This window comes from Panicum virgatum, chromosome 9K (genome assembly GCF_016808335.1).
Source record: "Panicum virgatum strain AP13 chromosome 9K, P.virgatum_v5, whole genome shotgun sequence".
Taxonomy (NCBI): Eukaryota; Viridiplantae; Streptophyta; class Magnoliopsida; order Poales; family Poaceae; genus Panicum; species Panicum virgatum.
The window spans coordinates 42,180,910-42,204,245 of record NC_053144.1 but is presented as its reverse complement, the minus strand read 5'-3'; the positions used below and the strand labels follow the sequence as shown (position 1 = coordinate 42,204,245).

The 23,336-nt window shown below is 43.9% G+C and overlaps 2 protein-coding genes across 3 annotated transcripts; both read right to left on the bottom strand.

The window, feature by feature from the left end:
- Positions 1-1,026: 1,026 nt before the first annotated feature.
- Positions 1,027-2,948, bottom strand: LOC120648005 (putative proline-rich receptor-like protein kinase PERK6). The gene is made up of 2 exons (XM_039924791.1): positions 2,552-2,948; positions 1,027-2,330 (listed from the first exon to the last, which is right to left on the bottom strand). Exons 1-2 carry the CDS (start codon positions 2,946-2,948, stop codon positions 1,027-1,029), a joined length of 1,701 nt encoding a protein of 566 aa, XP_039780725.1.
- Positions 2,949-3,972: 1,024 nt separating this feature from the next.
- LOC120651470 (DNA (cytosine-5)-methyltransferase 3-like) lies at positions 3,973-11,569 on the bottom strand. Of its 2 annotated transcripts, XM_039928951.1 has the most exons (20): positions 10,960-11,567; positions 10,776-10,872; positions 8,057-8,164; positions 7,850-7,987; positions 7,678-7,777; positions 7,285-7,460; positions 7,136-7,201; positions 6,838-7,053; positions 6,592-6,650; positions 6,449-6,515; positions 6,028-6,357; positions 5,877-5,945; positions 5,719-5,805; positions 5,565-5,652; positions 5,328-5,449; positions 5,148-5,252; positions 5,020-5,063; positions 4,870-4,939; positions 4,669-4,772; positions 3,973-4,538 (listed from the first exon to the last, which is right to left on the bottom strand). In XM_039928951.1, the coding sequence occupies exons 1-20, from the start codon at positions 11,439-11,441 to the stop codon at positions 4,340-4,342; spliced, it is 2,727 nt and encodes a 908-aa protein (XP_039784885.1). In that variant the 5' UTR covers positions 11,442-11,567; the 3' UTR covers positions 3,973-4,339. The 2 variants fall into 2 exon arrangements, with proteins under 2 accessions (XP_039784885.1, XP_039784884.1); XM_039928950.1 differs by having other exon boundaries at positions 5,565-5,805; positions 10,960-11,569.
- Positions 11,570-23,336: the final 11,767 nt, after the last annotated feature.

Sequence of the window (23,336 nt, the reverse complement as noted above, 5' to 3'; positions counted from 1 at the left end):
TCTCCTTCTCCTCCTCCTCCTCCTCCTCCTCCTCCTCCTCCTCCTCCTCCTCCTCTTCCTCCTTGTCGTGCATGATCCTTTGCCCTAACATGATGTGGTATGCATATATTAGGGGCGCTCATCCTCATCCTCCTCCTTCTTTACTATTTTTTTTCTAGAATCGCGTGATGAAGGGAGAACTAGAACCACAACCATGAAGCTGCTACGACCAATTTCGTTCATTTGTTCTATATCGCTGCCACCAAACCGAGTTTCTTGAGGATTCAGAGTACGGGAAAACAATATTGTGCCGCCATTTTTAGGGGCGGGTGACACCGTCACCTGCTCCTAGAAATGCATTTCTAGGGGCGGGTTCCTGAGATGGGTGATGGCGTCACCCGCCCCTAGAAATGCACTTTGGGTGTCCACCTTATTCACAGATATTCTAAGGGCATGCGTAAATGTTCAATTGTTGAAGATTGTTTATCCGTGCTAGTATATGATTTTCATAGGTGTGTTAAAAGGAGGGCACTCGCATTTAGCGTTGGTGGTGTGTGCACGAGCTTGTTCATGTAATTGTGAAGAAAGAAATCCATCCACGAGCTACAGATCGGGAAGACAGTATGTCAAAAGATAGAACAACTAATACTGTTGTCAATTTACCACCCTTTACAACTCTGTCATGCATGATCCTTTACCCTAACATGATGTGGTATGCATATATGTGCATGTACTAGTTCACCAAAAAAGATGGAGAAGAGTCATCTGAGAGTTATTACTCACTCATGGATATACACATATAGAACCATGCATTATGGATCCAGTATGTATGTAGGTCATCACTTGCTTCCGTCGTCCCTCTTTCCATCGATCACCCTCTCTCTTTTACTAGTACCCATCGATCTAGTATATATGTACAGTAACAGTGTATATATATATATATAGCTCCTGTGTGTATATATATGTGTACGTATATGCATATATACATATAGGTAGTGTAGTTGTAGGAATAATAAGTAAGTTAATTAGTTGGGGGACGATTATTAATTATGGCCTGCGTGGCGGGCGGGCGGTGGAGGAGTCGGTGCTGTAGTCCGAGGAGTAGTCGTCGTAGTCGCCGCTGTCGAAGGCCAGCTGCCGGAACCGGGACATGTTCTGGGAGCCGCCGCCGCCGTCGCCGGTGGAGAAGAGCATGCTCTGCCCCGGCTTGACGCCGTCCTGGTGCAGGTCGTCCAGCGACGCGTCGCCCTCGAGCGCGCGCACGATCTGGCTCATCCTGGGCCGCCGCTTGGCCGAGTGGCGCGTGCTGGCGGCGGCGCAGGCCGCCAGGCGCTCCACCTCCGTGGGCGAGTACTCGCCGCCGAGGCGCGGGTCGACGAGCTCCTCGAACCCCGCCTCCCCCGCCAGCGCCGCGGCCAGCAGCGGGCGCGCCCAGTCCACGAGGCTGTCCTCCATGTAGTTGGTGGTGTCGATGGGCCGCCGCCCCGTGAGCAGCTCCAGCAGCATGACGCCGAAGGAGAAGACGTCGGAGCGGTCCGTGAGCTTGCCGCTGGACGCGTACTCCGGCGCCAGGTAGCCGAAGGTGCCCATGACGCGCGTGGACACGTGCGTGTTGGTGTCCGTGGTGAGCTTGGCGAGCCCGAAGTCGGCCACCATGGCCTCGAAGTTGTTGTCGAGCAGGATGTTGGCGGCCTTGATGTCGCGGTGGATGATCCGGGGGTGGCAGTCCTCGTGGAGGTAGGCGAGGCCCTTGGCGGAGCCGAGCGCGATCTTCATGCGGGTGGGCCAGTCCATGACCTTGCCGGCGGCGTACAGGTGGTGCTCCAGCGTGTTGTTGGGCACGAACTCGTAGACCAGCATGCGCTGGCTGCCGGCGATGCAGTAGCCGACGAGGGAGACGAGGTGCCGGTGGTGCACGCGGCTGATGATCTCCACCTCCGCCTGGAACTCGCGCTCCCCCTGCCCGCTGCCGGACTTGAGCTGCTTCACCGCCACCTCCTTGCCGCTGCCGGCGAGCACGCCCTTGTGCACGTACCCGAACCCGCCCTGCCCCAGCATGTTCGCCGGGGAGAACCCCGACGTCGCCGCCGCGAGCTCCTCGTACGAGAAGGCGCTCTTGGAGAAGCCCAGCGCCACGTTCGGGGAGGGCGGCGGGAGGGCGGGGCCGTGGGGGCCGGACGAGTAGGGGCCGCCCATCTCGCCGCTCAGGGGCGCCGCCATCGAGCCCGGCGGCGGCGACAGAGGGTTACCGCCGCCGGCGGGGTGCCATCCCGGCATAGGAGCGATGCTGCCGTTGCTCCCATACTGCTTCCACACGGGCGGCATGCCAGCGTTCGGGTAGTACACATTGCCTGCACGGTGCATTGTATGGTGGGTGGGTTACATACAATACAAGTCCATTTTATTTGCCCCCAACATGTTCAGTGGTTACCGAGTTGAATTACTGAACTACTGATAATTTGTTCGGTAATTCATCAACTCAGTCTAGCTATTATTGATGTAGAATAAACTGCTACACCTAAAGTGTAAAAGTAGCACATATGTGTATATTGAAGTACACATCTATCATCACCTTTCTCGTCGGTGTAGAAGGGCATGTTCATTGGTTGTGAATGCTTCTTCTTCTTCTTCCTGGAGCAGCACACGCACGCCACGATGGCCATCAACAGGGCGAAACCCACCACTCCGAGCACCACGCCGGTGATCACGGCGGCCGTATTATCTGAGGACGACGAAGACGACGATTTCTTCTTTCCATCTTTGGAGCTAGTAGAACCACCGCTTTTTCTTGGTGGTGGCGGCGGGGGTGGTAACTCCGCCGCCGGAAATGAGGATGATTGCGACGATTGAACCTTTGGCGGTGAGGTTGATGCTTGTTGTGAGGGTGGCGGCGACAAGTTACTAGAAGACGGTGGTGACTGCTTGGAGTTGGACGACGATGGCGGCGAGGACCGTGGGGCAGAGGCCATCTATTGGTTTCTTCTCGCAGATTGAGGATGGAGCTCTTCCTGCAAATGGGGAGAACTCCACCCCCCTTGACCCTGAGGGTCCTATATTTATGTAGTATATTATATTTGATAGCTAAGAGTTTTAGCTCTTAGTTGTGCTTCGACACCCTGCAAGACGAAATTGGGAGAACACATTGTAAACTGAAGAGCTAGCACAAGGTGCAACTTTTGTTGCTGATTAAATAAGAGAAAAAAAAATAGAACTGCTGCAACATTACAAGAGAAAAGAAATTGTTACACTTTTTATTTTTAATCGAGTGTACATGTGTTCCTGAAATTGATGATTGGGCTTTACTGGCGACATAATCCAGATGATAATTACTAATGGATACATGTGGTACGATGAACATACATGGGAGTAACCATCATTGCAATGCCTCATATCATCATGAGCGTTACAATAATAAATATACAGAGTATAACAAGTCAGCATATATGAACAATAAAAGATACGAAGAATTCGTAGGCTCTTGGGATTAATGTTCAAAGAACAAATGAAGCTGCAAGTGGGTGCACTCAAATGCGTGATTAACAGCATGAAACTCCGAATGAATCGCAAAATAAGTTGCAACGGAGAAACAGCTGATTATGAATACATGTGGACGCTAGCGATCTGCAGGTAGATATGCAGGATTGTGTACCTTTTCCATTCCCGTGCAGGTGATTAGGTGAAGAGGGAGGAGAAAGGGGTCGAAGCCGGATCGGGGGTGGCAGAGGATGAGGGAAGAAGGGGCGCGCCTTCCGTGGCACCATCCAACCATCACCCCACCTCCCTGCTGCCATCTCCCATTTTTAGCTACCACTCCAAATAAAGCCCACACGTATTTGCATGTAGAGCGATAGAAAGCACGCAGCTAACTAAAGAATGAATGCAAAGAATACAATAAGATCACACAAGATTCATGTCAAAGCATTCCCTCTGTCCCGACTTGCATTGTCTAATTGCATACCAAAATCTACTATGTATCTAGAAAAGCAAAAACGATTAATAATTTGGAACAGAGGGAGTACATTACTTTCGTTGAACACAATTACACATCAGTTGGTTCTCCTTACATCGATCAATTAGATGAATGGTTGGTCTGAATACACATACATGATACACAGCATCAAATCAGCAGACTGCTCAATTGAGAAGACATGAGAAGGGTCTCCACCAATTAATGTTTTGACACCGCACCATACAGTACAACAAGCACTCCAACTCGACTGCCGCCATGCCTACATTCATCAATCCAATCTTATGAACTAGAACAAGATGGCATGATTATTAGTAGCATGCTCTTGGATGGACCCAAATCAAACCCAACCAGACTTGCTCTGGTCTTTCCTTGCTCAGTTCTGCTTTCTTTTTACTGCTCAATCACCTCCCCTGCAGGAGTGCTAACAGAGGAAGCCCTCGCATGAGCCACACTCGCCACAGAGGTGAAACTTGCAGGCAGCTCATACAGTGGGCCGCTCCCCTCTGATTCACCCAGGAACGCTTGCCCCAGACAGTAGCCCAGTGCCCGGGCAACAGGGACAGCCACTGCATTGCCGACTTGAATGTACCTATTACCATCAGACAAAGCACACCACTCAGAATTAAGGATGTTGATTGCTGTAACTGGCAGAACAAATGGCTTACTGCACAGTGTTTCAAGAGAGATTTCTTAGGTACAAACTTTTAAGAGGAGCTTACTTTTCCTTGATCGGACCAAACAATCGGTAGTAATCAGGGAAGCCCTGCAACCTTGCGTTCTCCCGGACTGTAAGGACTCTTGCCTGAGTCGGATGCAATATAGCCTGTGGACAGCATGTTCAGTCAGGGTCACTTGCAGACAACAATAACAGTAAACAAAACAGCTGCAGACACATTCAGAGTAGTTTTGCTAAAGCTGACCTGGTTATGAGGCTCTGCTCTGGTCACAACGGTAGGAACTGTCTCATCCCACCACAGGCGCCCAAATGGCCTACAAAATCATTTGTAAGAACAACTGCTAGTTTCCATTTTTTATGTAGAAAAAGAAATCAGGGTCTATTCACCACTTACTTAAGTGACCTCCCCTTGATGAATGACATCGCATAATCTGGAACCTATTACAAGGATTTGTGCATTAACATAAAATTTGCACCTGACACATTAACATTCTATAGAGAACTGCGCAATTGAACCCATACCAGGGGTTTCCCAGACGACAGGTACACACGTTCGATTTCTGGATCCCACTCAACTATGTTGTTTGCTCCGACCTTTACACCCTTGAGGTCTCGGAAATTGGCTCCCTGTAACAGAAAATAGTTATAAGGATTGATGAAGGTGAGGAGGCAACATAAAAGGAGCATAGTTCAACAGCCAACCTTCTTAACAGGAATCTGCTGAACACGCTCATAATCATCATTATTCAGCCGTAAGGGCTGGTGATCCAACAGTTTGCCTTCATCTGGACCAGCCTCCTCCCCAAAGGACCAATCCAACATGTCTGGAACATTTAAACAAAGTGAAATTGAGCATGAAACAGAAAGCTAAAATTAGCACTGAATTTTTTTGTCAGTTGAGCCACTTGGACATGAACCGTAGAGTTCATTGGGCCTTACCTTTACGACCAAGCCGAATATAGCGCTGGAATTCTGTCTTGGGGGAAGAAGAATATTCCATTACATCATGAGGCTGATAATTCTCTACCTGCAGAAACAAAATTAGATTGCATGTACAGGTTGCACAATGTATGAAACTTGCAAAAGGACTTGCCTGCGGTAAGTCTGAAATAGCATCACCAAGAAGTAAGGCCTTTTTTAAGGAAGGCCTTTGAGTTTCATCATATGCAACAATGCTTTGCTGCAAACAAAATCAAATCAGTCACTAACTCTCACACTTCCTGAGATTTTAAAAGCCACGACTGTACTTACAGAAAAAGCATTAGGAGCCCCTCCACGCACAACAACATCATGTGTAGGAAGAGGGTACTTTGGGAGCACCTACATTGACAAATACAGCTGATTACTCATGAAGGCTAAAGAAATCTAAAAAGATTATAAAGCAGCAAGCAACAGAACAGACCATGGAAGAAAGAGCACCCCAAAGGAAAACACGCATCCGGAATTGTGGCAGACCATAACAGCCAGCCACCATCATTCCAAGCCGTGCTTGGTAGTTCATAGCGACCAGGCAGCTTAAAGCATATCGTCCTAGGTAGCCATCAGCGAATTTGAGTATGTCCACAACATTTTCCATGAGAACATACTTGGGTTTCAAGTATGCCACAATATCCATGAAAGTAACCATTTGTTTATTTTTCTCATCTTTAAGGGGCTCATTTCGGTTCCTGAATCGATTAAACCCACTGATCCCCTGGCATGGTGGGCCTCCACAAATGACATCAACATCACCCTTTCAAAACATTAGAGAGAGGCAGATGTAATTACCAAACAGAAGTGTGGAGCTAAACATGGAGGAACATCAAAACCAAATAAATACTCACAGGCAATGGCAAAATTTTCCTCCTGTAACCTTCTTGTACAAATTCTTTAATTTTCAGTGGGCAGTCACTGGTTTATGGAACAAGGATTAGGACTACAAATTAATATATCTGGCAACAAGGCAGATAAGTTATCATACACTAACCTGAGGTTATCGATGGGTTCCCATGTATCCTCTTCAGGACCGTATCCTTCCCATTGGACCTGCAAAAATTCAGTATTGTTACAGAACAAACATAAAAAAAAAATAATTTCTTAGAACTCCGGACTTTTTTTAGATTTCCATAGTAACTAAACTTTTTTCTTGGAAATGCTTAAAAACTGCTGGCATGCAAATGAAGCCTTTTTCAGAAATCCAAGCAAACAGCATAAACAAATAACACATATGTACCTTAAAATAGATCCCATTTTTCCTGCCACTGCCACCATAACATATCCCAATAAGCTTCTCTACAACAAATTCATCCTTATCAAGAGTACTGTCATCATCTTCTTGATCCTCTGGGACTGTTGAATCCGAACACACATCTTTGTTGACATACTGGTCGCAAAGAACTGCCCATTCCCTAAGGAGAGCAAGAAACTCATCGGCTTTCTCATTCCGAACCTACACTCAAAGACCCAAAGATACTTTGTAGCAGCAGCCGTCCATAATAAAAGGAAACCAAGATTCAGTTTACTGCCCATACCTCAGTTTGTGGATGATTGTACTTCAAACTCTGGCATGCAAAGCTGTTAAGATCAACAGCCCATCGCTGCAACGATAGCCAGAAGAATAGAATTAGTACTGAGGACATGGATATATTCCCTTCCATCAAATGACAAGGTAGAAAATTACAGTTTCAAGTTTGAGGCCTGCAAGTGCTGCACCCAAGCAAAGCCCAGTGGACATGCCCCCACAGCCAGAATACAGATCAAGCAGGGTTGCTGTTCTCCCTGGCATATGTGATGACATCCCCAAATCCGCATCATCAGAAATACCAGAAGTAGTTTCACTGCCTGATGCCCCATTTTCTAGTTGAGAAATAAAGTTAGGATTTGTGCCAAAAAATAGCAAAAGCTTTCAATAATGTTTGTTACTATAGACTGTCTAGATCCGTTATATGAAAATAGAAACCGGTGCACATTGAATAAAATTATTAGTCGACGAGTATTATTGTAGCACTAAGTTGACAAAACAAGTAATTTGAACACACCCAAAACTAGTAAAGGAAGCTGTAGGAGTAATTACCTGATGGGATATTAGCAAATGTAGAGTACGCAACAGAGTAAGACATGTCATAGTACAAGTCACAATGCTCTATAAGTTGAGCCTTGGCTTTTGGATCCATCTAAGACAGAAACAACTTTAGTGAGGAACTTTATGTGCATAACAAGACAAAGCTCTGAACAAGAAAACTTACATTTGGATCAACAGGGACTATCTTGACTTTTGAGATGATGCAATCGAGCACATTGTCATTATTTTCCTCAGAAAGAAAAACACGTCTGGGATCATGCTTTTGGCCATCAACATCTATGGACACCAAGGAATTGATAACCTGCAAAAAGATAGCACTCAATTATATTCCTAGTGGGAGACAGAAAAAAAATAAAAAATCAATACATACCGTATCCTCAGGACGGAAGAACCAACGGCAAGTAAAATACTGACAGTGGTCAGTCCCCTCAAAAAATTCAGTAATGCGGCCAATATAATCAGCCTCATTTTCTCCAGCCTATATGATTGGCAAAAAGGTGAAAATGTAAGGTACTATTATTGGAGAACATGACAAATGGTGTAGTGAGAGAGAAAATTATCCAGTTGTACATAAACAATGAACAGAAAACTTTGCTGCAACCAGCCAACAATATTTTTCTCTCACACCAAACCAGCAACAGCCACCAACCACCAGCCAGCCAGTAGTAATTTTCTCTCACAACAAATCAGCAACAGCCACTAGCCACAACACAGCGAACAGAGTAGAATACTCTTTCTTGTCCAACGTATAAACTATGCCAACATTCAGTCAAAACTCATAGAACTTTCACCAACTAGAAATCAAGCAATAAACAACACTTTTGAATCATACACAGCCAGACAAGAAAAGGATAGCACCATGTAATCGCATAGGTCGTTGTGATGTAAGCAAGCACTGACAAATGCAAGTTAGAAACAGGATTAACCAATTAACAAACATTTTTTATTATTTAAATAAAACATAATTCATAGGATTCAGCTTATAGTAGAACAGTTAGTCCCACTGAAATGGTGAACAAGTTAATCTTAATAAAATTCAAAAGGATCCAGCTTTTATCAGCAACCTATACACCTCTGTTTTCAAGGCGTCACCTAGGCGACAAGGCGGTGGCGGCTCGCCTTGCTTAAGGTCTCGCCTTAGCCCGCCTAGGCGTCGCCTAGGCGATAAGGCGGTGGTGGATCGCCTCGCCTCGCCTTACCGCTTTAAAAACATAGCTATACACCCAAGACCTCATAATTATCACAAGATTCTAGGCTAGCATCTAGTCGTGCCTGAAACAATATCACAACGGAAAACTTCCTAATGAGTCAGCCATATGCATTCAGTTACATTATCATGAATTTTTGGTACATCAAAATAAAGCTTCACACACTTGAATCATAGAATAGATTGAAACAATTGAGTCACATGCACCTACCAGTTCAACAAAAAACCTAACCTAATGTGGAAAGCTTGACAGTTCACCTATACTTCAACACTCCCTCTCACAAGCACATGTCATCAGCCTCCCAAAAGCCTAAGCTAATGGGGAAAGGCAGGCAATTCACTAATGCTCCAATAGAAGAAGAAAAAACAAGAACTACTGCTCCATGCAAGTTGAACTACAATTCAATAAAAAAGGTAAGGAAAAAAACAGAGGGTCTTGTACAGACAGAAGTTCAGAGTACCACTTTAATGTATCAATAGCATATGCTGCTTGCTAAACACATCACTAGGAATCAATATTAAAAAAACTTCCTTTTTTCGCAATGTAACATGGCAACATTCACTACAGTGCATAAAAGAAATCAGAAATGTTAGAATATACAACCGATGAAAATGTTCAGAAAATTTTGAAGATGACAAATGGAAGATCATTTACAGCATAAATGAAGCATGGGACTAATCACTTTTGGAAAATAAACAACATTTACAGCACTCAGTTTGCTTAAACAAGCAGAGGCAAAAGTGAAGATCATGGTTTTTTTTATAGAATCAAATGGGTCCATTTTTATTTGCAGCTTATACAAAAGCCAAACAATAATCACGGAATTCCAGAGTAGATTTCCTTGTTGCATTTCAAGCAAATATCATAATCAGTCAGTCAAATCTAGAATAAATATGTGTGCAAATTGCTCATAACACTTGAAGGTCCAAATAGGGCACAACCAAACGAGCACTACGCAATACAAACTAAACTACAAGCCGATAAATATTTTCTATATACATGAAAGATGCTGCCAAGAAGGGCATTTTGGACACATGCATCCATTGCAACCCTCTACCCACCAGACTACCAGAACCATGCACAGCTTTTCATACCCACATTGCATCATGAGGGATTGACTTTCAAAACCAATCAATGTTTTATTTCATCACAAAGGCACAAGCACACCGTAAACAAAGGCAAAACAAAAAAAAATAGCAAAACTCATGGTGGAGCAACATTTACAGTTTTTCAAACAAAAAAAAAGTTGGAGCATTCAGCTTACACTAGAACACTCTACACCTATCTTGTTTGATTGACCTGCAGCTTGCTAAAATGCTACCCTGAATGTATTCATTGAGCAGCAGATTGGATCGGGTGTATTTAGTTAAAGTTTGGAAAGTAACTGGGTCAAAATTTTGTTCAAGTGGCTAGCCCACAAACTTGATTGCTCAGGGTAGTAAAACGAACCTTTTTCCAACAAACAAATAGCTCCACATAGTTGAAATTCAGAATATGCAATGAACAGTTCTATGCTACAATGGTCATATGAATCTCTTATATCTCTCCCAATGCCACCTAATGGTCTCTACGAATTCTTTTTCTCTTTTTTCTAAAAAAAAGGAAAGAAGGAACTGCAAACTAATCAACATTAATCAAAAACCAGGAATGACATCAACCAAGAACGGCAAGCAAACCAGTAACCAAGCAGAGCATTTTGTACATGCAGACATGTAGAGCACCACCTGAAATACCAGTGCCGTGTACTGCTTGCTAAACACAGATCATCGCATCACACCACCGGGAATTGACAATAAGCAATGCTTCCTTCACAAGCACACGAGCGCAGCAGCAACAGCAGCACAGCGAGAAAAGAAGGTAATGAAGGGGGCGAACAATGACCTTGACGTAGACATCGTCGTCAAGGCTGTAGACGACGTTGTCCACCTTGGCGCTCCGGTAGTGACACCTGGCCTTGAGCTCCTCGTCCTCCTCCGGCCTACACGCGCGACGAATCAACAAAAGAGGAGCAAAACTGTTGGGACCGAACGAAAAGACAAAGCAGAGTAGGGAGGGAGGTGTATACCTCTTGGCGGCGGCGCTGCGGTCGTAGCGCTTGGGCCACTTGGTACGCGCCTCGGCGGCGGGGACGGGCTCGCCGACGAACTCCGGCTCGTGGTCCCCGGCCGCGACGGCGCCCCTCTTCCTGGGCTGCGCCACCCTCTTCTTCCCCGGAGACCCCGCGGGGGCCGCGGCCGCCTCCTGCTCCTCGGCCTCGGCCTCCGCCGCCTCCTGCTCTCCCATGGCCATCTCCTCCTCGTCCGGCTCCTCGGCGCACACGTCGTCCTCCACGGGCTCCGTCCTCTCGGCCTCCGCCTTCTTCTTCCGCCCCGCCTTGGGCGGCTTGGGCTTCGTCCCGGCGGACGCCCCGCGGCGGCGCTTGGCTGAGGACGCCACCAGGGCCTCCTCCTCGTCCTCCTGGATCTGGCAGACCTCCTCGGCCTTGGCGGCGCGCTTCCGCTCGGAGACGCGCGTGGGGGCGGCGGACGACGGGGAGCTCGGCGCCATGGCAAGGGCGGCTGCTGCTGCTCTCACTAGGGTTTGGGAGGCGAGGGGTTCGGGAGAAGCGCGACGGCTCCTCCGGGGGGCGATTTGAACTCGAAATCGAATGGGATCGGATTGGTGAGATGTGAAAACAGGGAGGGAGGGAGGGAAAGGAGGTGGGAAACCGAAACCCAAAAGATTGGGGGCAGCGGGAGCGCCCGATTTCGGACGGCGTGTGGGGCCCGGCTGCCAGACGGATGCCTGCGAGAAAGATTGCCGCGTCGATACGTCGCCGACGGGTGGGGTCGCAGATGATTCGGGCCCGCCTGCAGTGGATGGGGCGAGAATTGCAGCGGTGAGGTCGGATGCGCGGGCAGGCGGGATGATTCGAATTTTCTGCCGGCGGTGGAGGCAGGCTGCATGAGCGCGCGCGGGGTACGGGATTTTGAACCGTTGGGACCCGAGTGGGCCATACGGGCCTGGTTTGGTTTGCACTGTACTGGGAAATATAGCAACTTTGACTGCTAATTACGGTATCAAACAAGTCAGTTTGTAAAACCAACTTTAGAATCTCTACGCTAGTAATCCTAAAAAAATTTAATGAGACCTTTGACCGCGTGATTAGAGGATGGTTACTGTAGCATCACTCTAGCCAATCATCGATTAATTACTGTCATTAGATTCATCGCGAAAAATTACATCCATCCCTAAAAAAGTTTTGCAAATAGTTTTTATTTAGTACTTTATGCATGCGAGATTTTTTTTTCGAAAAATGTGCGCACTAGGATGGTAGGGTGATCCAAACAAACAAGGCCATGATCCGCGAGAAGCAATTTTTACCGTGTCTGTGGACACGGGACAGTAAAGTTGGATAGTTCTGCCAGGCTGGTGTTTCCTTATTTTCTGATTCATTGATAAAATATAATTGGCTGCTCTGGCCTTTATTGTTTCATGTTATATTAAATTTAAATTTTTTTCGGGCAGCTGGGCTTTCACTTCCAAGATAAATAGGAATGGATGAGCCTCCACTCCAAAGTCTGTTTGGCAATGCTCTAAGAGCATCTCCAAGAGATCCTTTATATATTTTTTTATTGTCATAAATAGAGATTTTGATAGGAAAATACTCTCCAATAGCTTCTAAATGGCTATCCAAATATAGATATCCTACATTCCACATTTCTTGATAGCCAAAGATAGATAATAAAAATAGCTTTCTAGAGTGCACACAAGATATAGAGAAAACTGTTGGAGAGTGCAAACATATAGAAAACGATTTTTATGCATAAGGCTCTTCAAATGATAATTTAGAGGGTGAAATTTAGAAAAACTCTTGGAGATGCTCTAAGAGCCTTTTTGGCATGGCTCCACGAGCAGCTCCAAGATGGGCTCCTGCCAGAGCCCTCCCAAACGAGATGCAAGCATCCGGCTCCGATGGTGAAGCCCGAAATTTGCACTCTTTCGAGTGATTTGGTAAAGGAGAAGACACAAAAATGTAGCTCCAAGCGGCTCCTCTGGCTCCTCACATCTCGCATGTTGTCTTTGCCCTCGGACTCCGCCTCCTCGAGCGTGGTGACTGGTGAGGGCGGATAGGGGCCATGGGAGAGCACCACCGGGGCGGAGGCAGCCAGCGGCGCGGCAGAGCCCCCAGAAGGAGCCGCGGCACGGCGGCGGTGCAGCAGAGCACTTGGCTGGGGAGGAGCCTGCGGCGAAGCGCACAGTCGGAGTAGATCCGACAACAGCGCGGCGGAGCCCCCGAGCTCGCAGTGGAGAGAGAGAGAAGGGAGAGCGGCATGTGCGGGAGAAGGGGATAAGGAGGAGAGAGAATGTGGAGAAAAAATAATAAGGAAAAAATAGGATAAACATTTTGCTAGGGGTTTGGACATTTCATCTTTTAGACAATACGAGGAATACATTTTGCTAGACGTTTTCAAAGCGGCTTTAGCTCCACCACAGAAATCGCTCCACCAAAGGAGACGGAGCCGAAGCCGAAGCCGTTTTTTAGGAGCCGGAGCCTTGCCAAACAAACACTAAATTAATGTGCAGTCTCTCTAGCTCTAGCTCTAGCTCTGCCTGATTTTAGCTTCAATTAGCTCCATGCTGGATAATCCCACATGTGTTAGTGCTTCGTGCTCTGCTTCAGCTCCCCACCGCTTACCATAGATGGGATCTCGGCAATGGTGACACCTTCCTTCATCCTCATCGCAGATCAGAGCTCAATCATGCCTCCTTCCTTCATCCCCATCACAAATCAACCCTTCCTTGTGCGAACGTGGCTGCAACTAGCGGAGAAGAGCGGTTGGCAATGAACTGGTGGACAGAAACAAGCTGAGGTGGGCACCTGGACAGACAACAACGAACGGTAGCGTACTGGTGGCGGTCGTGGACAAGCTGAGGCCGGTGGGCAAACGGAGAAGAGCCGAGGTGGGCGAGTTGGATGCACGAAGAGGATGGAAATTGTCAATCGGGGGAGCATGGTTTTTCCACTCCTCACCGTATGTACAAAATTGTGAATCGATTTTGTTTGCTCCACAGGAGAAGCGAGCAATGTCTTTTTGCGTTTGGCAGCGCTCCGTGCAATCTAGCGTGGAGCAGAGTGGAGGGAGCACTGCCAAAGTGGGCATTTGATGCATAGGTTTGAGTACTCCTGAAATGGATCATCATCCAAAATCCAACTGACGATATCCAATTGACATCCAATTGATATCAAGTTATGATCTAGTCCAATCTTAGTAGCTAGTCTCCACCGTCCAATCTTGTCCAATCCAACCTTACCTTGGCCAGCCAATTAAATTCTCTCATGGATGAGGAGGAGGCGGTTGCCTTGGCCAGCCGACCGTTGATGATGTCGTCTAGTATGTGGAAAATCTTCCCCTGGTAGCCTGTCACCCAGCGACACCATTCTTGGGGGTTGAGCAACTTGAGGAAAGGGAGGAGGTCGGACATGTCAAGCCTGGCGATGGATACAATGAGCTCCTCCATGAACGCCTGCAGGCAGGGATGGAGCCAGAGCTTGAACCAAAGGGGGGCTCATTTTCTTCTTTTTCCTCCTCTCTTCTCTCTTTCTCTTCTTCTTCCTCTCTTCTCCTTCCTCCTCTTCACCATGCCAAAATTTCTTAGAGGGGGCTTGTAGGGATCCAATGGACAACATGGGGGTAGGGGCTGCAGCCCCCTGCCCCCACGCTGGCTACGCCCCTGCCTGCAGGCTCTGTGCTGATGTTGCACCAACATCGACAATGTCATCGGAGAAGAGCACGCTCAAGACGATGTTGATCATGTTGTTGTACATGGCCTTCTTGAGATCCACCTCCACACCACGCGTAGCTGTAGAGGTAGACCACCAGGTCCCACACTTACCGCTCCCGAACAACGTGTCTTGCTGCAAGACGTGTGACACCATGATGCCGTGCAAGTTCTTCTAGAGGCGCAATTAAGGATGATGCCAAGGGCGAGGCGCCAAATGCGCGTGCCCAAGAGAGTTTCCCGAGCAGAGTCCAGGTGTGGTGGAGGCAGGTTGGATTAGCACGTGCTTCCAGGATTTTTAACCACTGGACGTGGGTGGGCCATACGATCCGAGAGGCAATTTTCACTGCGTCTGCTAGGTTGTGGACACGGGGCAGTAAAGTTGGATAGATCAGCTAGCCTGCCAGTGTTTTCTTATTTTCTCTTATATTTGTAATTCATTCATAAAGTGATTGACTGCTCTTGCCTTTATTGTTTCTTGTTATATTAAATTTGAATTTTTATTGGACTATTTTTACCATCCAAGAGAAATAGCAGTCGCTCTAGCTCCAATTAAGTTCAGCTTCAATTTGCTCCCTGCTGGATGATTCCGTGTTTGTTAGCGCTTTCTGCTCTGCTTCAGCTCCCCACCGCTTAGCACAGATGGGATCTCGTCGTCTCGGCGACGGCAACACGTTCTTTCATCCCCACTACATACCAGAGCTCAATCAGGCCTCCTTCCTTCGTGTCTGTCATAAATTGGCTCTTCCTCATGCCAGCGTGGCCACGGCTAGCGGAGAAGAGCAGCTGGCAATAAGCCGGTGGTCGGGGACGAGCAGCGGTTGGTTGGTGGGCGGAATGGGAACGAGTTGAGGTGGGTGCGTGGATGGACGGCAACAAGTTGCCAGCTGCCAGCGCGGTCGTGGACGGGCTGAGGTGGGTGGTAAAGCTGCGCCAAGCATCTGCTGCCACAAAGAGTAACAAGACATCGCATCCAACGCCAAGATCTGCCTCCTGCAATGTTGCAATGTTTGTTGTGATAGCAGCTTTATGTTGTTGGTTAGGTAGGAGGTGTTGTTCATCGGGGAGTTGAAATCATATCTTAGGCCACTGGTGTCCCACATCATCCATGTTTTCCTGGTTGTCGCTACTGACATTCCCTATTCTCTCTGCTCCTCCTAACATCACACATTGCATGGTTGTCGGCTGTAATACCACCAAAAAAAAAGAAAAAAAGGCTTTCTAGGGGGAAAAGGCCCAACCAGCCCACCTCCTCCCTCCCCCACACCATCTCTTCTTCTTGTCCGCCCCGAGCTTCCTCTCTCATTTCTTTCTCTCGTTCCCTTCTTCTTCCTCCTCTCCTATGGCTGCTCCTCCCTAGATCCCCCCACAGCAACACCCAATTCTTAGAGGGGAGTAGCAAAATGGAACGAGGAGAGTAAGAGGAGCTCGAAGAGGTGCATCTTTGGGGCGAATTTGCTTTTCCCACTGACTCCCCGCGGCTAGGGTTTGGGGAAACCTAAGGTGAGTAAGATTTACCCTTTTTCTATACTAATTAGGCATTTATGGTGGAGTTTGCCTTTGAGTTTTAGTGGATTAGTGGGGAGAAAGAACATTTTGGTGTCTCTCTAGGTTTTCAGATTCACTATTTTTATTGTAACCATATTGATAGGACGATTTTGGCTACTTAGAGACCGAACTAAATCATGGGGCGAACTACAAAGTTGTAGGGAACATTCAGATCTAGTAGTTTGTGATTTTAGCCCAAGTAATTTGAGAGATATGGATTTTATGAGCTAGCTGTCATTTTCTGATGAAAATCTGGACAGGGCCGGAACAAGGAGGTTTTTGAAAAATATTAAAGGCATAATTAGACTTTTCATTTCATTTCCAGATTGGTTATTGTTACTTTCCAACCTTGGGGAACTTGTAGTACTTTTCATTTCATTTCCAGATTGGTTATTGTATGTTTATGATAAGTATAGTTTCAATTTTAGATTTTATAAAATCAGTATCCCTGTTTTGTTAGTAGAATTTTGAGTTAAGGTTGAGCCCTTCTTTAGGCCATCTTTCTGGGCAGATTTAAAGTTCTATTTTCAGCGGCAGATTTGACCATTTTAAAGCCGCAATAAAAATAAAGTTCCTCCATGAAAGTTTTAGGTCTTTATATGTAGATTTCAATAATGTATTCTTTCGCTATCATATCTTTTGTATATTAAAAGATACGAAAAAGTGAAGCAGCACTGCTGTAATTGACTTGTGGTCTTTTCGATGTTTGGGTTGGATGATGGTTTGGGAGGGGGTGTAGGAGCGCTTTACTTATTGAAATGCTTAATGGTATGAGTTGTTATTTAATCTTACTTTGTCAAACAGGTGGTAGTGCCTCAGATCGCACCTAAAGCGGTCATCTCTTCGTTGGAGGCAAGTAAACATAGCAGTGGTTACTACTTGCTTTAACTTGTTATTTATTCTACCTTCACATAAAAATTCAGAACCACGACTTATATAATATGATCTATTTTATCATGTTCTAATTGGGTTGATATATGTGCTATGGGTTCGATGTGAATATTTACATTTCTATGTTTGTGATAATCTAAAAGTAAGGTTGTACATGGCTCTCATAATTATTGGAAAAAGTAAGAATATGTTCTTCTTCCTAATTATCAATGTAGCTATGTGGTGGATATTTTTCCTTCTTAACATGAGTACATGTATGCATAAAATGTTTGTTAGATGATGGTTTTCGATATTATGGTTGAGGATTGATAAATTATTGCACATGTGGCATGTGCTTGGTTATTTAACCCATGATGTGTTCTTTTACTTTAATTGACATTCATGGTCTCTTACGTAATAGCTAATGAAGTGGGTTACAGAGGTATATTGACTTTGGTGTTCACAAGTCTTTATATTATTTATGCTGATTTGTTACTCTTAGTTGCCAACCAGTTTAAGTACAAGGATGTTGGGGGTTGCACGGGATGATATGAGTAATCTCCCACAAGCCTTGGGGGTTGCACGGTGTCACACCCCAAAATTTCAATTTTGGGTTGTGAATATCTTTTCTTGTATAATTATCCATTTTCTAAATATTTGAGAATTTTCTAGATCTTTCTAGCAATTATTCTCATTTTCTATAGAGCTAAATCCATTTAATGGAAAGTTCTACAATACTCTTTTTTTTCATGAGACTCAAGTATTTTATTTGGACTCATCGTGTTCCAAACTATCTCCAGGATTTTTCTTGAAATTTTTTTAGGATATATTTTTCGTGGATTAAAATATTAATCTATACTTTTCTAGATTTATTTTAAGCCTGATAATATATTCTTAGTGACTAAAATTCCTTCTCTTTTCTTCCCTGTCTGGATTCAACTTGTTTTGTCCCATCGAGTTTCCTGTTCTCTTATCTTTCACCTCAATCAAATCATGCCCAAAATAGCCTTATTTTGATTTTGGCGTTTTCCGGCGATATTTTACTATCATCACCGTCTGTTCCGACGACCAGTACAATTGCTCCAAAATATTTGTTCCATCTCGATCCCCCTCAGCCACCATAGTCTGCTGAGGCCGAGCGCCGCCGGCTGTTGGCTGTCCGATTTGCCGACTCCTCCGTCCGCTTGCCAATGCACGACTTCCCCCGAGCGCCACCCGCAACCCCACCACTGGTCGCCACCCTCGTTTCGTCGCTGAGGAGCTCCGTTGTAATGAAGGCTAGAATGATGGCTGCTTTGTTCTAACGTGGGGGAGCACCTTCCGTGTTTCCCTTGCTCTCATCAGTTTCCCTTGATCTCATCTCCTGATTTCCTCTCTCTACCGCGCCTGTACAAAACATGTGTCCAGAAACCCCCCGCGTGACCCTTCCTCCCACCCTTGATTTGCTCCGTGGCCCACCCTAGACCGCACGCCACATGTTTCCCTGCCTTCCCGTCACTCAAGTATATATAATCATATACATGTATATGTATTGAAAAAAATGAAAAAAACAGCATTCAAGCTACATTCCTACTTCAAATGGGCCAAGCAGCCCAAAAACTACCCACTAACAAGCCTGAACCTTGCCCACTCACGGCCCACAGCTCACTAGAACCTCTCCTTCTTGGCTCCCTCACCCTCACTCAGCCAGGCTCCCTCCAATCCCCGTTAGTGGGTGAGGGTGTGCTCCTACTGGTGAGGGCGCACAACAACTTGGGCCTGGGTCCCAAGCAAAATTACAAAGCCCGTGGCCCGATAAAAGGTGACACAGCACCCTAGTAAATTCTGAAGGTTTACTTGTTTCGACGATTTCCATTGACTCAGAAGTAATTTTGAAGCAAGACCGGTGCCATTGGAAGCCATACGAAATTATCTTTCCAACCATACATGGATCATCGAAATCGGACTCCGTATGTGGCCTGGGCGTCCAACCTAAGATGGATTGTTCCTGAATTCCGAGCTGGACTCGAACTTGAGATGTGTTGGGCCTCCTACTTGGCTTGGACGTCCTTTGCTAGCCCTTCTCACCTATATGGCTGTCTTTATATACTTTATGATGCTCTCCATAGTTTCTAGTCATATTAATATCATTAGGTAGCAATCTATTCTTAGAATTACCAATAGTACATATGAACGAGCTCACCTTATCATCGTCTTGAAAGGTTGTAGCTAAATGGTTCATGTCTTCATCAACAAACATGTATTTTTCTTCTTGTGACTGCCGGTGAGAATTTTTCTTATGATTTTAATAAAATATGATTGAAGGTTGATCTCACTTCTATTGCTTTATTTTAGATGCCTGGTAAAGACAGGGTCGGGAGCACATGGCTTAGGGTGATCTGAAAACAATATATGAGCAACCGGTGATGTTCTTATTTGTGACAGTTCACAGTCGTTTGCAGTTTTTTTTAATTTATATCTAGCAATGAGGATCGGGTAATCTTGCTTGCCAAACAGGATAATTACTCTGGAGGTGGGCATTTATAGTGAATGTTTGGTGAGTTTATTGGACATGTGTGATCTATTTAAATGTTGCATTATGAAATTTTAAAGTAATCAGATCTTACTCTTATGTCCTATAATATTTGGAAAAAGTTCAATTTACACCCTCCAAATATAGCCAAAGTATGAATAACCCCCTAAACTATAACTTGGTCCAATTTACCCCCTAAATTATGGCATTTAGTTCATTCTACCCCATAATACAATTTGTCTTTGTTATTTCTCCATACACAAGTTGAATTTTAATATCAAATTTTGCAAGGTTGTAGTGGACATCAGGATGGATATTTAAAAAATTGTTATAATTTTTTCAACATTATTTTTTATATAATTTTGAACTCCAATGATTAATTTCTTATTAAATATCCTAACCTATTGCAATAATGATAAAAAATTAACATGTGTTATGATGTGTACTACCATCTTATAAAATTTCAACTTAAAACTCCACCTATTGATGGAGAAATGAAAAAGACAAATTCTATTAGGGGGGTAATTTGAACCAAATGACATAGTTTTGGGGGGTGTCAAATAAACTAAATGATAGTTTAGGGGGTTATCTGGACTTTGGTTATAATTGAGCGAAGTAATTTAGATATTTTGGTAGTGTCATCTTTTTAAAATCGTTTTAGAAATTGGGCTGATCTTCTGAACTTTTGCATTGCATGCAGCCTTTTCAAGGCTACAAGGCTATAGAAAAAGTGTTAAAAAATGGCATACTGTTGGATACCCTTTTGTAAGATTCATGCTTGTGATTCTCCCATAATATGTTGATGTGGCAAGCCTTCTTGTTTTCAATTTGACATATGTGATCAATAATTTGTTGAAGAAAAAAATTCAGATGTATATCCATTGTGCTTCCGTGCTTAGGAGATCAATGTTACCACTGACTTGAGCTACCTTGCTCAGTGAGGAAGAAGAAAGTAGACGTAGGAAAAAGTGGTGGTTCCGGTGTTTGTCTGGCTAGCTGCGCCTTGGTTTACATGGGCTGATGGCATGGGGACGAACATGACAGTGGTGGCGCTCTACCATGCTGCCTAGTTTATGGAAAACAGGAGAAGGAAGGAGCAGAAAGCAGATGAGATGGGCTATATACTTTGGGAAAATTCCCTGTAAGGGCCTCAAACAAATAAATACTTTAGGTTGGTGAGATAAAATGAGAGGGTGTTATTTGCATTGGTTCGTCCCAACTTGATACCTGAGAGATCTTCACTTATGAAATCCACATGATTTCTTTCAATGAATGTTTTTCCTTCGATTTTTGATATTGTTATGCCCACAATTTGATGGAAAAAGTCGTAGCTACTTAGGACAACAGGCTCTATCAAGCTTCAATCAGTTGTAAATACTTGTCCATACTAGTATATTGCAGCCATAATTTTGAACCAGAACTATGGTGACCACAAAATTTATTATAACATAGGGCACGCAATTTTTTTGTAGGAACGTAAAAAAACGTGTGATGCATCTTTATTATAACATAAAATTTAATTCTTGTTTACAAGTTTTTTTTAACATATGCCTAGGGCATGTGCACTCTACTAGAATTTTAGCTCTTTTCAGGTTGATAAAATGCCAGAATTGTTAAATGATGCAAACTTTTCTGATAGATTTTTTTAAACTCCCATAAATTAGAAGTCCTAAATGATAAGTGGTCAAAGGAAGAGAAAGAAAAGACAACATAAGGTGTAGGGTTCATTCTTGAACAATGGAGGCATTCAAGCATTAAACAGGTAACAATTTGTTATTGGTGCCTCCGTTCGTGGCCTCAATCACTGTGAATTTAATGGAAACAAAGCTGTTTATTTTTCCTTATCACAACTATACCGATACTCCATTTCTTAGAAGGATACTTCGAATTATTTTGATGCGTGTTAGGATAGTAAAAGTTGTTAGAGCATCTCCAGCAGTCCCCCAATAATCCTTTTCCAATAACTGGTATTGAAAGATGTTCCGATAGAAGTTTTAGGATTATTTGGGGACTTGTTTTTACAGTCTCCCAATAATCTTATTCCAATCCAACTATTTTATTAGGAGATTCTCTAACTCCCCCTTTATTTAGGGAGAGTTGGGGTGAATTATTGGGTTGTCCCAATAATTATTGAGAAAAGGGAAAATGTTTTAAGGACTGTTGGAGTACTATTTTTTTATCTACTCTCCCAATATGGTAGTTGGATTGGGGATTGGGGGACTGCTGGAGATGCTTTTATGGCAGCACAGTATTCATAATGTTCTCCTGCTATATGTATAGTCTCCTGCTATATGTACAGTTAATAGTGAACCACATGATTAGCTAGACAATTTTGCAAAGTGCAAATTATTTATAAGATGCATCTGCTTTTAGCTTGATTTTTTTTCTAATCTTTGTTACTCGATTCTTGGAATTTTGTCATTCTACTCTCCATTTTTCCTTCTTTGGATTATGTAATTGTGTCATGCTACTGTTCAATCTTTGATTAATCCATCACCATGTGTTCAACGATTAACTCAATGATGATGATCAGATTGGAGGCAAGACCGTGAATAGAAAATTTAGTGCGAGATCAGAATCAGATGATAAGTATTCTTTTTTATGAGATTGCTTGTAACAAGTAAACTAAATTCATGTGACCATGTAAATTAAATCTGGATTGCAATAGCATTATGCAAAAAAATTATCTTGCCTGTAGAAACGCACTGGCATTTAGCTTTTCTTTGAATTTTTTCTTACTATAAAGAGAACCCTATACTGGTAGGGATACAAAATTAATGTCGGTTTCAATTGGATTTGCTTGCTTTGGCCATATATGAAATATTTGCTCTTTTATTCTTGATTACTCAATGATCGATGTCTATGAATACATCAATAACTATGGTAACTTAATTGGCATTATAATTAATATCCTTTGCCATCATTCATTGTATTAAGTATTTTGATATATGAATATAATTTTTGTTTACGGGATTTTTTAGAAACATGTTCTGAATTGTTGAATAAAAAAAGTATTTTTAATTGGATCTTTTGTTTACCAAATATTTTAATATGTTTGATACTAAATTACTAACCTCCGTTCATAAATAATTGGCAACTTTGATTTTATTATTCAAAGTTTGACCTTCAATTTTAAAAAGATACATTGTTATACCATTTTAAACATGTGTCATACTTAAAGTATTCTTGACACAAAATACAATGATACTCTAAGTGTTTTCGTTAACTGGATACTTTTTAAATAATTAGTGGTCAAAGTAGCAATAGTAAAAGTCAAAGTTGACAAGTATTCGTGAACGGAGGTTAGTATCAATTATTATATTCTTATTTATAAAATTTATTTTAAACTACGTACTCTCTGCATGAACACCTGTACTATGAAATATAAAATTGTTATCTACTAGACTTTATATAAATATAAAGTTCTTATTTAATATATTTTATTACATGCGCCGTCCATTAGTCTTAGATAGTAGGAGCTTTGGTTCTGCTGCACGTTTCTTGCACTTGTTCTGCTGCACGCCCGCAGCTAATTTACGACGCTTGGGGAAAGACCAAGTTGCCCCTGTCTTTCCCCTGTTCTGTTTTTAGTTTTTAAGGTAATGCTACAGTATGTACGTCCGGAATTTTGAAAAAAATCAGACGCTCCAACATATGTTGCAATAGTTAAGCATCAATATTGAAATTATTGTTTCTACATGTTTCACAACAGATAACAGATGTTGCATGAAATATGCTGTTCATGTTGT

Bases quoted from the DNA above. Each gene is read 5' to 3' on its own strand.
- LOC120648005 (XM_039924791.1), bottom strand. From the start codon at position 2,948: ATGGCCTCTGCCCCACGGTCCTCGCCGCCATCGTCGTCCAACTCCAAG. The intron at 2,331-2,551 runs GTGATGATAGAT...TGCACCGTGCAG, and splicing joins CTTCTACACCGACGAGAAAG to GCAATGTGTACTACCCGAAC.
- LOC120651470 (XM_039928950.1), bottom strand. From the start codon at position 11,441: ATGGCGCCGAGCTCCCCGTCGTCCGCCGCCCCCACGCGCGTCTCCGAG. The intron at 7,054-7,135 runs GTATGGGCAGTA...CTTTGAGTGTAG, and splicing joins ACAATCATCCACAAACTGAG to GTTCGGAATGAGAAAGCCGA. The intron at 5,946-6,027 runs GTCTGTTCTGTT...TTGTCAATGTAG, and splicing joins GGGGTGCTCTTTCTTCCATG to GTGCTCCCAAAGTACCCTCT.